Source organism: Lasioglossum baleicum, unplaced genomic scaffold (assembly GCF_051020765.1).
Source record: "Lasioglossum baleicum unplaced genomic scaffold, iyLasBale1 scaffold1171, whole genome shotgun sequence".
NCBI lineage: Eukaryota > Metazoa > Arthropoda > Insecta > Hymenoptera > Halictidae > Lasioglossum > Lasioglossum baleicum.
In genome coordinates this window covers 1-12,814 of record NW_027470230.1, presented here as the reverse complement: position 1 = coordinate 12,814, position 12,814 = coordinate 1, and the positions used below count along the sequence as shown (strand labels likewise).

The following is a 12,814-nucleotide window of genomic DNA, read 5'->3' as shown; positions in this document are numbered from 1 at the left end:
AGTCGCCTAGTATCGGGCCGCAGCAGCGGGTTGCTCAAAGGGAACCCAACTCTCCTCTCTTTCTCTCTCTTTCTCTCTCCCTTACTTTCACGGTTCTCCTCTGTCTGTCCCTTTCTCGGTGGATCGTACGGGGTCGCGGCAGCCCCGCGCAACAGCAGTATATCGACGTGGTCGCGGAGAACCGGAAGGAGGGAGGAAAAAAAAAAAAAGCTAGGCAAGAGGATGCGAGGTGTCTGGAAGGAAGAAAGGGCGCGATCGTGAACAGAGACGGGCCATTTCGAACCGGCGACCAGGTAGGCAGAGAGGAAGAGGAGACTGGAGGTGGACAAGTGGAGTCAAAGGGGGTGGGGATGGAGCCGGAGCAACGTGGACGCACCTCGCGAGCGTCGTCGACGTCGAGCCTCGGTCGCGAGGTTCGCTGCGGCTGTCAGTACTACCAGAGCGACTCGCTTCTGCCGGAACGACGTGCTCTCCTCGGTAGACCGCCGTCCAGGACAATGCAGCAGCCACCTGCGGTCCGCTGCAGGTCAGTAATAAGTCAGACCACACACCATTTCATTCTACACAAACCGATAGACGAGTCTTATAACCGTCGCTACTCCAGACCAACCTTTCGAGCTCTATAGCATTTGCTAATTTCTCCTATATTACTCCATCCCTCTTCCGTATGTAAGTGTATTATACATATATATATATATATATATATATATATATATATATATATATATATATAATGTTGCCTGTGTGTAGTTGGATTGTACATAGCTCCGCGTTTATGTGTGCATGAAGTAACCAAGCAACGGTTTGGAAACGCGGCTTTCAAGCGAATTCCAGCGACTCGGTATCCAGGCCAGTTCATTCCTTTTCTAGCTATGAACGAATATCCCTGCCGATAAGCATTCACGGGGAGAGTAGTCGATGTTGTATAGGTTACGTGTGCACGACTAAGCTCGCGTGCCGTCGCAGCTATTTAAGGTTCGCCTGGCTGGCTATACATAGAATCCTCGGTCAGCTCGGTTCCACGTCCAGACTCTCCTCTCGCTTCCCCATCTTCTCCGTCTATGTCTGTCAGTGTACCTGTGTACCAACACAGTGGATGATTGTAAACTCGTATGTATAGAACTGTAAATATATGTATATGTACCTGTGCGAGTGTACGTTATTGTAGACACACGCTTTTACCTATAGGTCACCCAGCACACTCGATGCACCCCTGGAATAAACAGAAATTAACATCGTAATTGCGACACGAAATTGACGCTTGTTAACTGTTTACCTTCTAAAGGGAATTCAATTCTACCGGGATTTTAGAATCTTCTTGTCAGCCTGGTTTAGTATCACCGTGGAAGTTCGTGTGTTTTTTTTTTTTAATTATTACGAGGTTTATGTGGAGAGAATATATTTGTAGATAAATGAGAATTAGACATCCGTGTGTATATACGATTCAAGGGAAGAAGATTGATAAATATCGAGATGGAACGAGCGTGATCCTAACCTTCAAGCTCGAGATTGAATAGACACGACGCGATTAAATGGGCATCGAGTTGTATTTCAATAATGGAAGGTATCGATGATCGGCTTGTGGAAATTCGCGATAAGACTCGGCCAATCAAGACAAAGATAATGGCAGATTCTGTGTCGAGGATCCTTAAAGATAAAAGAAGCTAACCTATGCTGGGTGATTTTTAAATAGGTTGCGGAGCATATCGAACTTTAGGAAAATTGGAAATTATCGAAGAATTACGTATAGGTACATTTCGTTATAATAGAAGGAGATATATAACAAATAGATTCTAATAAACAATTTAGTTATTCCAATTTCATCGAATATCCAAATGAAAGAATAAACAAGTTTAACAAATTTAATTTAGATGGTGTATGGATTTGATTGAATGGTCGCTGGAAATGGTTGATCAAAGGATTGGGTTATAACATTCCGTTATGATAGAAGGAGAAATATAGCAAATAGATTCTAATAAACAATTTAGTTATTCAAATTTCATCGAATATCCAAATGAAAGAATAAACAAGTTTAACAAATTTAATTTAGATGGTGTATGGATTTGATTGAATGATCGCTGGAAATGGTTGATCGAAGGATTGGCTTATAACATTCCGTTATAATAGAAGGAGAAATATAGCAAATAGATTCCAATAAACAATTTAGTTATTCAAATTTCATCGAATATCCAAATGAAAGAATAAACAAGTTTAACAAATTTAATTCAGATGGTGTATGGATATGATTGAATGATCGCTGGAAATGGTTAATCGAAGGATTCTGAAGTATAATGTTTGAAAATTGAAGTTGGATGTTTCCTTAGTTAAGCTATCAAGCATGATCAATTTCACGAGGTTTGTAGAAAATTCTTCGAATATTCAATTTCTATTTCTCCGTAAACAAAGGAACATAGAAATTCTACAAGTTTAAGAATCTCAGGAAGATTATGGAATGATGTTGACAAAATGTAATTAAGAAATTGAAATGAAATTCGAAATTGAATGTTGGAAGATTTAGAAAGAAGATTTAGACTATTAGAATTCGATGAAATTCGGGAATTAATTAATCTTGTCGCTGTAACAGTATTCCTGCCGTCCTCGGAAGAAATCGTACCTGAACAAAACAAGGGACGAATAAGCTTCCCTTCGACACTGCCCTCCCGACCAAACCGTCTGCGAATTAACCCTGTGATCGGCGTACGAACGCTTTAACTCACCGCTGGAAGTCCACCATCTGTCTGATCAGTGACTACTTTTTCCACTGTGCCGTCCTGCTCCAGTGAAACAGCCACGGATTTACCAGCCTCGTTCTCCAGCGTTTGCTCAATAACAAGACTGACTTTGAAACTAACAGTATTCACGCTAACATGTACAAACGTAATAACGCTCAATATAACGCGAATAACATTAACAATAACTTAACGTAAATGTATAATCTAGTTGGTAAGTGTCTTTAACGTTCATGCTCAAATAATTCACGCGCAATAATAGAAGGTCAGTTGAACGATAAGATAAGCGTAAACCTTAACGAATTTCATTTATCGATTAATCGATTACCGAGATTCGATCGGGAATAATTTGAAAATCGGAAGCCTGGAAAAATACAAGCAGACGATTAATTCTAACAGCGACTGAGATACTTTTAACGGGTTTTAATAACATAATAATCCACGTTAATTCGATTTGCAATGGAAATCTAACCAAAGCGTGGAATAATGTTAATAATATTAGAGCTTGTTGATTAATCATTCGTACAAGAAGTAACTAAACAGACGAGAGAAAAAATGCCGGTTAGAACAAGAAGAAAACGAGTGACTTTTCGTAACAGTGAGCACGAGTACGAACCGATCGCGGTGCCGTCGCCGTCGCCGAAGCCGGCGTCGGCGCCGGTCGTGCGAATCACCGACACGGATGTGGTGCCCGTCGCTGATAGCGACGACAGCATCGATGACCGGGCACGACTACCACCGGAACTCACACGAGCCGGCGATGTGGTGCTCCCGTTGGACGGCAAGATAGAGGACACCGCGATGGAGGGTCGTGAACTAGTGGAGACCGGTGACACATCCGAGGAAATGGAGACCCCGCAACAGCTGCAAGAACGATTAGAGGAACGGTTTCTGAGCGATGTTACACCGGGTGCCGAGTCTAGAACCGACGGAGAAGTTAACACTAGCCAAGTGAGTATATCTTTCGTAAATTAAAATCTTTCGTAAACTATCTTTGACAAATTAAAATCTTTCGTAAACTATCTTTGACAAATTAAAATCTTTCATAAGCTAGAACAAAACTTTTTCCTCGCAGGGAAGGAACTGAAATTTTTCGTTGAATTGCCAGGTGTTGTGTAGGTATGGTTAAATTATCAAGTATCAAATCTTTTGTAAATTAAAATCATTCATAAACTATCTTTCGTAAACTAAAATCTTGCATAAACTAAAATAAAACTTTTCCCTCTCAGGGAAAGAAATGAAATTTTTCGGTGAATTGCCAGGTGTTGTATAGGTATAGTTAAATTATCAAGTATCAAATCTTTTGCAAATTAAAATCTTTCGTAAACTATCTTTCATAAATTAAAATAAAGCTTTTCCCTCTTAGGGAAGAAACTGAAATTTTTCGTTGAATTGTCAGGTGTTGTGTAGGTATAGTTAAATTATCAAGTATCAAATCTTTTGTAAATTAAAATCTTTCATAAACTATCTTTTGTAAACTAAAATCTTTCATAAACTATCTTTCGTAAACTAAAATCTTTCATAAACTATCTTTCGTAAACTAAAATCTTGGATAAACTAGAATAAAACTTTTTCTTCTCAGGGAAGGAAATAAAATTTGTCGTTGAATTGCCAGGTGTCGTATAGGTATGATTAACTTATCAAGTACCAAATCTTTCGTAAACTATCTTCTGTAAATTAAAATCTTTCATAAACTAAAATCTTGCATAAACTAGAATAAAACTTTTCCCTCATAGGGAAGGAAATGAAATTTTTGTTGAATTACTAGGTGTCGTATAGGTATGATTAAATTATCAAGTACCATTGAATTAGCAATAATATTAGTCATTTTAGAGTGAGCTTCTTCACTGGTACCGATGACACATTAACACTAGATCACCAGAACTGGAAGACTCGAACAATTTCCGAGTACAGTGAATCAGCGGGGCGCGGAAATTATTTTCATATGATGAATTCATCGCCGAAATTACTCTCCTTGATATTAAAAGTATCAACTACACGAATCGAAGAAGTCGAGCCATTTTTATCGACACGATAATATTTAAATAAATTAATATAATACAACTCTACCTTAACTCAGCGTGAAGAGGCACTCTATAGATTCACTCGTCTTTCTCGCTTTTGTCAAGGAAGTAATGCGAGGTTTCTCAAACAGAACAGGAATTTTCCAAAACGAACAAGTCTCGCGGAATGTCTCGCGAACGCTTATCCGTTTGTTGCCCACCGTGGGCCTATATTTAGCGAAACATGCGTATAAAAAGCATTGGAGCCAACGTGTCACTGTCCGAGGGCCATTGTGCAATCGCGTCGCAAACGTTCCAGAAAACTCGGGCTTTCCCATCGGTTGCACAACCCTATCTCTCCCTACTCTGCTCCTTTCCTCGGGAAAACGTATCAATCCACGTTGGAACGACTTTGGAAAAACGGAAATTTAAAACGAGGAATCAATCGAGCGATTAAAAGCTACGAAACGACGATAATTGATGGACAAAGATGCGCGATCTATTTCAAGACGTGACCATTTCCGCGAACCTCAAAAGTGTTTCAAGCTCATTAATGTTACACGACGCGTTAAAATCCTATTTTCGGGAGAAGAAATCTCGATTCAGCACGAGCGTGGGAGAACTCGAAGAGTAGATTAATCGATAACGATTAAATTAAACGCGATCCTTTGATCAGTTAGCTATTATTATTGAAAGATCTCAAGAAATATCGAGAAAATGAGAAATTCTCTAATTCTTCTTCTTTTTTCCTCGATAAAAGAACGTTGGTCCTTTCTGATATTACAAGAACACGTAGTTCTCTTTTCTTTCGACCACATTTAATTGTCGATGATCAAGAAAAGTACGAATGGAGAAGTAATCCCATAACGCTTCAAATTTTATCCTAAATTATATCTACGCTATTCCAACTCAAGCTTAACCCTTTGCACTCGAGAGTTAATCGGATTCTAAATATCGATATTAATCGATATATCAAATTTAAAATTACCTACCGATGCCTGGAATATCGCGATAAAATAATTCCACGTCTTAATTTTCATAGGACTTCTTATTTACCGTTTTAAAAATATCGTTAACTTTATGGTAAAAGATCTTCGAATTACTATTCTTCGTTAACCAAAAAATCACCGAGTGCAAAGGGTTAAATCTCCACTCCGTTAACTCCGTTAACTCTTTACTCCGTAACATTTAACCACTTGCGCTGGGAAAAAATTCACCGACGCGTGTACCAGAACTGTCCAGTGTAACTCGCTGTGAGGCGTCACGCAGTGTTTGATGCCTCACTTTTGCTTTCCATTTTCGAATATGAGTTAAATATTGATAAGTGTACGCTATACAATGCAATGATGATCCGTGCTCTGGCAACAATCCCACCTGACGTGCCACGCACGTCGTTTTCGTTTCTGTAACGATCGCATGACGACGTGCATACCACGTCGTTGGCGATTCTGTGACAAAAGCACTACGTCTTTCCAGCGCAAGTGGTTAAATCATTCCAATCTCTTCTTCCTTTTAAGCGATTCTCTCGTATAACGTTCCTCGGTGTTCAAAAAGGGAACTGAATTCCATCAGGGTGCAATGAAACATAAACAACCGTGGACAGAAGCTCGCAGCGAGCCTCGAACATGTTAATCAACGTCATGGACGTCCATTCTCGATCCTCTCGCGTGCAAAAAAAATCAATCCTATCGACGAATCAAGCATGCCAATCTTTTTATTTCAGGTAGACTCGTTGGCATTGGAGGAGCTTCCGCTTCGTCGAGGTGCCCGAGGCCTGCCCCAGCGGCTAAAAACGCAGGCTGGCAAACTGCGTTCTCGTCTAAGGAACATCCAACGACCCACGTTCGCTTTCTCCGAACGACAGAAGCAGGAGAAAGCCAGGTCGACGAGCAGCGGCAGGTCGGACAGGTCTAAATCCGAGAAAAGACCCAGTCGAATGGACAGGATACGATCCTCGTTCTCCGAGAGGCCAAGATTCAACCTGCCAAGCCGACCAAAGTTCTCGCTGCCTGATCGATCCAAGTTCCACCTACCCGAGCGACCAAAGTTCAATTTCCCCGAAAGGGCCAAGTTCCACCTGCCCGAAAGGGCCAAGTTCAGCATCAAGAAACCTAACATTCGTCTACCTAACGCTTTGACTCGCATGAAAAAGTCTCCGGTGCACGAGCAACGATCTACCGACTCGACGATCGGCTCCCGGAAGAATATCTTCGACTTTTCCACTTATCCGCGAATATTCGACAAGAAGTCAAGGAACAGCGGCGAATACGCCACTTCGACCCCTAAAGACTCGAGGGCGCAGTCCACGGAGAGCTCGACGTTCCCGCGAACACGTAAGAGAAGCAGCAGATGGGCCGAGAGATTCGACAGCACGAGTGGTTTCATCGACGAAGACCAATCGAACGCGGAAACCGCGGCTGAAAGAGCTCAGCCTTGGCTACACCCTTCTAGGGAAGAGCCTAGACTGTCCATGAGCCAAGAGGAGCCAATTACGATACCTTGGGAAGACAAACACCAGGAGGAGGAGCTTCAATACATGGATTACGAGCAGGAATCTCCGGAAACGTCTGAAAGACAGCCACAACCTAGATCGAATGTCTCGAAAACAGAGGAAGAGTCTTATGAAAGAGATGGAATCGAATCGAATCAGCGATTGTATCAAGTCGACAAAGAGGTTTATCAGCGTGGCGCTGAAGACGAGGTGGAAGAAGCTGGAGACGAATGGAGGCCGGAGCAGGACATGCCGAAGAAGGACTTCAGGCCCATCCCGAGGTCTAGGTCCTTGGAAGAGGTTCTTCGCGCCAGGGAAGAGGAGAGATACGAAGAATCGTTCGCCATGGTAGACCCGAGAAGATACGGGGTTCACAAGACACCGTCCGAAGAGGAAGAGTACGAAGAGGAAATGGACGAGGACGAAGATGCCGAGCCTTCGTCCGCTCAGTCGGACAGGGAGCAACAGCAATCGAGTGCCAGCTCCTGTGACCGACGTCGGCGTGGAGTGATCGAGGAGATCGACTCCGACGAGTTCTTCCTTCGCGAGAGCGGACTCAGCCAGGACGACATGAACCTTGGGAAATACTTGACCAGCGAAATCAGAGACGCCCTGAGACCCGAGAGGAACATCTTGGCTGACAGAGACATGGTACCCATCCCTCCGCAACGTCCCATGAGAAAGAGATCGTTGAGAAGGCAGAAAGAGAGCTCGGTGGAGTCCTACGACGTGATGCCGCCGATCAGACCAAAGAGGGACCCGAACAGGGCTCGTCGAAGCGAATCCGCGGACGATCAATTTCGCGAACGAACCAGGAGCGACTCCAGACACAGGGTGGTTTATCAGACGGAAGGAGCGCCGGTGGAGCTTCCGTTGGAACCGTTGGACGACATCGTGGTGGTGAAGCCTGCGCGCAGGAAGTCTAGATCCTCGCAACGCAGTCAGTCGCAATTCGCGATGGAACCTGCTCGTCCACCATCGCCGGTACCACCTGTAGCACCCACTCGACGCAAACGACTGCGTAAGGACTTCGAACGGAGAAACGGCGACATGAATCCTATTTGTAACGGACACACCGATTGGACCGGGGAACCTGCCCCTGAGAAACCTCTTCCGTTGCCTTCCAAGGTGTCCACCGAGGAGCGAGCAAGTCTGAGAAAGTTCGAAGAATATACGGCTGAAGAAATCATGGCAACGAGCGAGGAGAACATTCAGAAACTCGCCACGAGACTCCAGGACGAAGAGTACATGGAACCAGCTCCCGTTCCGCCGAAAAGAAGATCCAGATCCAGAGGAACTTCCGTGGCTCTCGACGAAGACAGAACGTCCCACGGCGCAGAGTCGTTACCGGAAACCGGTTACGTGGAAGAGGATATTCCACGAGACGACGAAGATCTTGGAAGAGAATTGTCGGATTATGCTGTTATAGAAAAACGAGAGAAACCACCGAGACCACCGCCTCCGAGAAGAAAGAGGGACAAATTTGCAACTGCTTCTACACCGGTCGCGCCTAAACGTCCTCAGCGAGCCTACAGCACCCTCGGTCCCGGAAGATCCAAGGACGATAACATACTCACCGATACTTACAGCGTAACTCTGCAAGCAGCGGAGTCTACTCCGTATATAGAGATCGATTCCGATGACGGAGAACAGAAAGATCTGCAGAGGAGCGAGGTTTTGAGTAAAATACAAGGACGACCGCTACCAGCGCCTCCCAGACCGCCTAGATCCAGGAAGGATAGGTCCATAGAACGGTCTACTCTCGAAAGCCAAGAGGAAATCGTTATGGAAACGACTACTGCCACGCAAACCGATCCTTTGCCCGACGATGTGGTGATAGAGGAAGAGGTGACTCAGGCGAAACTGGTCGTAGCGCCTTCTAACTTAGGCTCCCAGATCATGGTCTCCACCGAGAGGATATCCAACGCGAGTACACCACCTGTTCCTCCGCTGCCAGTCTCCCAAAAGTTGCGCAAGGAAGAACAGCAGGAACCTTCTTACGACACTGTGTCGTTGAAGTCTCCGTCGCCGACTCGGAGGATGGAAATCTACGGAGACAGACATTTGTCTGCACCTCATCTAGGTGAACCTATCCGTGACGAAGAAACGCATTTAAAGTCCATTCAACCAACCCTGTTCTCGGACGAACCGACGAGGATCGGTAATCTAGAAGTCGGTGACCTAAGAGTAAATCGTCTTAGCGTTTCTCAAATCGAAGCTGGTAAAATTATCGCGTCCGAGATAGACGCGTTGGTTATCACTGCGTCCGAAATGAAAAGCATAGGAGACAGTATGGAAGAGAATTTGTCTCCTTCGATTCTCAGAGAGTTAATGGCCATCAGGAGTCACTTGGAGACCGTGGCAGTCTCTAGACTGCAAAGCGAAAGAGAGGAGAGAAGAGCTATCGAGACGGAAAAGAAGACAGACATTCCCATAGCAGAGAGAGAAAGCATGGAGGAAAAGCGAGATCAAGGACCGATTCGTCGGGAAGCTGGCGAAGATGAGAAACCGAAAAGCGAGGATCAAAAGGTTGTTAAAAGAGAAGTAACCGAAGCAAGGGATATATTAAACACACACACACTATCGGTCGCGCAAGTAGAGGACAAAGAGTTGATGCGTATACTAACAATCTCGCAAGTAGAACCGAGTGATAAAGTACACACTACTGTACCACCTAGTAGTACACAGTCATTCACTGACGTTCAGGATACTGAAGATAAGTCGTTACGAATTCTAGATTCAGAAAGCCCCTTTTCACTGAGCCTGGACACTGCTAAGGAGCTCGGAAGATCAGAAGAATCCCGCGCCTCCCTGCCACCATCTGTAACAACCACCATGGAAGAGAGCGCAGAGTCAAGGCCATCTCCGGATCGCGTGTCCGAAGCTAGCAGCGAATCAGCCGAGCCAATCGCCGATTTAAAACTGCCATCCTCCCGCGAATTAGAGGGGAAACAGAAAGAGACAACGTTCGAGAACAGCGAACAGAAGACTCGAAAATCGAGATCCAGATCGCCGTCTCCAATAAGTATCTCTCGAACGCGACAAACCGCTTCCCCGGTTCGATCGCTACCACCCGCCATATCAGTGACACCAGACACTCCAGACAGTATCGTGAGTCAGGGCACAATCAGCGAGATACAACCGCAACGTGCCGTGATCTCTTACACAGCATACACGGATCAATCAGACAGAGAAAGCCAAAGAGAATCGTCCCAATCACCGATACCCTCTTCCTTTCCAATAGGAGGCACACATCTCATAGCGTTCCCAGCTTCGCAAATCCCGTCACAATTCTTTTCCTTGACTAGTCATCGTATCGATACCGAGCCAAATATTGCGGACACTACCAGACAATTGATCAGGGTTCTTCGATTGGCTGGCCTAAAAGCAATGAGGCATTTTGTGAATTATATGACGTCCATGGTAGGCGTAGAAGAATCGAGGGAAAAGATCAGAGAAGTGGAACTAACGCTGTGCGCGTTGTTACTCCTGATTGCAGGCTTGTTGATATTTTTCTTCAGCAACCCGCGAACGATAACGCATCATCATCATTGGACTATTTTAATCCGCCGAAATAACAGAGTACAGTTGCTGTAAGAATCGTCTCCAACCAGAGCTACATGACATTACGTTCCTTTCGATTGACCGCTGTTAGAAAGTAATTTTATATACTTATAATGGGCATTCTATATCTACGAGCGAAGAATAGTGGAAGAAAAGACCTAATACTTGCAGTAGCGTAAAAAAAAAATAATAAATAGGTATTTAAAAACAGTAAAAATATTTGTTCAGGCAGTTGCGTAATTACATCTGTCCTCTGATACATATAGTCAATTGTTATACGTTTGTTACATTTTGAACAAATATGTAATGAGTCACGACGGATCATTAATTGATAAATTGAACAATTTTTATCAACTAGAAATTCATTTTGTTGACTAATAGATACGAAAGAAATAATACCTGCACATCATTTGGTATAAGAATACTTAATCGCTAAATGGTAAAGATGTATAAAAGCAACGTATATACATATACGATATTACAACATATTTTTTTATCGTCACGAACTCTTCGTAAAAAAGAAAAGTTAAATTTCAAGTGTCACCTAAAAGTCAACAATTAACAAAAAATACATAAAAAAAAAAAAGAATAAAACAAGCTAATGTGTTTTCTATCTTGTTTGACCGTTTTACTAGATACGAATTTATAATAATAATGTGGCATCGTAACAATTAGGATGCACAATTTGAAAAAAATATTTTTTGATACCTTGCAAATATTAAAAGCTATGTACAATTTTATTTTAAAATAAGATTCTAAATATTATAATCTTATAACAACATATGCTAAGAAAATTAAAAAATATTACATTCACATAAAAAGATCTTCCTCGTACACTTGCAGTTCTCTCCTATCTTTGTGTGCACTTTTCTGAGAATAATTTGCTGCAATTGGGGACCACATAGAACTAGATGTAGCATCTGTCATAGGTTCTATTATTGGTTGTCTTCGTGCCAAAGATACTTTCAACTGAATTGAAGACACCATACTGCCATCCATTTCGCTAATTGCTCTTTCAGCTGCTTCTGTTTTATCAAAAGTAACAAACCCACGACTGAAAAATAAAGCATTAATTCAAATTTAGATCTTTCAATTGGATAAAATATTTTAGATTAATTGTTAATTACTTTTTCTCTGCTTCCATTGAAATATTTATAATATTTCCAAATGTCTGAAAATGCTTTTTCAAAAAATCTTCTGAAATTTTATAGCCGCATACAAAGATTGTATTTCCAGCACGTGGTTTCATTTCTTGTTTAGTGGGTGATTGAACATCTCTGCTAGTACGATCTTCGGTATCTTGAGCACTCACAAAACTATCGTATAAATCTTTAACCCTTGGCCTTACAGTTTCTGTTTCTTCTTCTTCCATTTGCGTAGCTGAGAATGGTTGATAGGAACTTACTGTCTTTTCCGTACTATTTAATTTTCTGACTAATCCACGTGGCCTTTTAAACGATTGTTCCGGCCGTTTAGGAGTTTTTGGAGCAGTAATTACGCCAGATTTGATTAATTTTTTTGCAACTTCTCTAGCATCTCTAGCTTCCGTTGGTCGTTTTGGTGTTTGTGGTACACGTTCAGCTTCTTGTTTTGGTGCTTTCAAATCTTGTAATGCTTTTTTCTGCAAAAGAGACGGAAATAAATGAAAATTAGAAATGATAATGACAAAAACTGAAAATATAACCTATAAGTAAAGTAATAATGTTTTCTCATAAAATACTTTATTTATTATATTTCCAAGCAAAAACTCCAATAATTCAGGTGAAATTAATCTTAATCGTGCAAATACGTGAAAAGCAATTAATTCGTACCACTTAGGATTAAAATAGTTGTTATAATACCAAAATATAAATATAACCTATCGTATACCTTTCTTTTAAGCTTGTTATACTTCGCTTGCAATATCAATTCCTCCTCTGTTAAATTTGATGGAAAATGTAAGTATACCATATTTTGCATGTAATAAAAGCAAATATAAATTTCTTCTTCTTGGCACAAAAATTTTAACAGAACATGCAAAGTCGATG

General features: G+C 42.2%; 2 protein-coding genes across 2 annotated transcripts; one reads left to right on the top strand and one right to left on the bottom strand.

The window, feature by feature from the left end:
- The first annotated feature begins 350 nt into the window (after positions 1–350).
- On the top strand, positions 351–10,801 carry LOC143220537 (uncharacterized). The gene is given in 4 exon segments (XM_076446165.1): positions 351–526; positions 3,329–3,680; positions 6,456–10,776; positions 10,779–10,801. Coding segments are annotated over 4 exon segments (4,872 nt in total).
- A 796-nt stretch (positions 10,802–11,597) lies between these two features.
- On the bottom strand, positions 11,598–12,746 carry LOC143220538 (negative elongation factor E-like). Its single transcript, XM_076446166.1, has 3 exons — positions 12,657–12,746; positions 11,915–12,408; positions 11,598–11,841 (listed from the first exon to the last, which is right to left on the bottom strand). Exons 1-3 carry the CDS (start codon positions 12,744–12,746, stop codon positions 11,598–11,600), a joined length of 828 nt encoding a protein of 275 aa, XP_076302281.1.
- Positions 12,747–12,814: the final 68 nt, after the last annotated feature.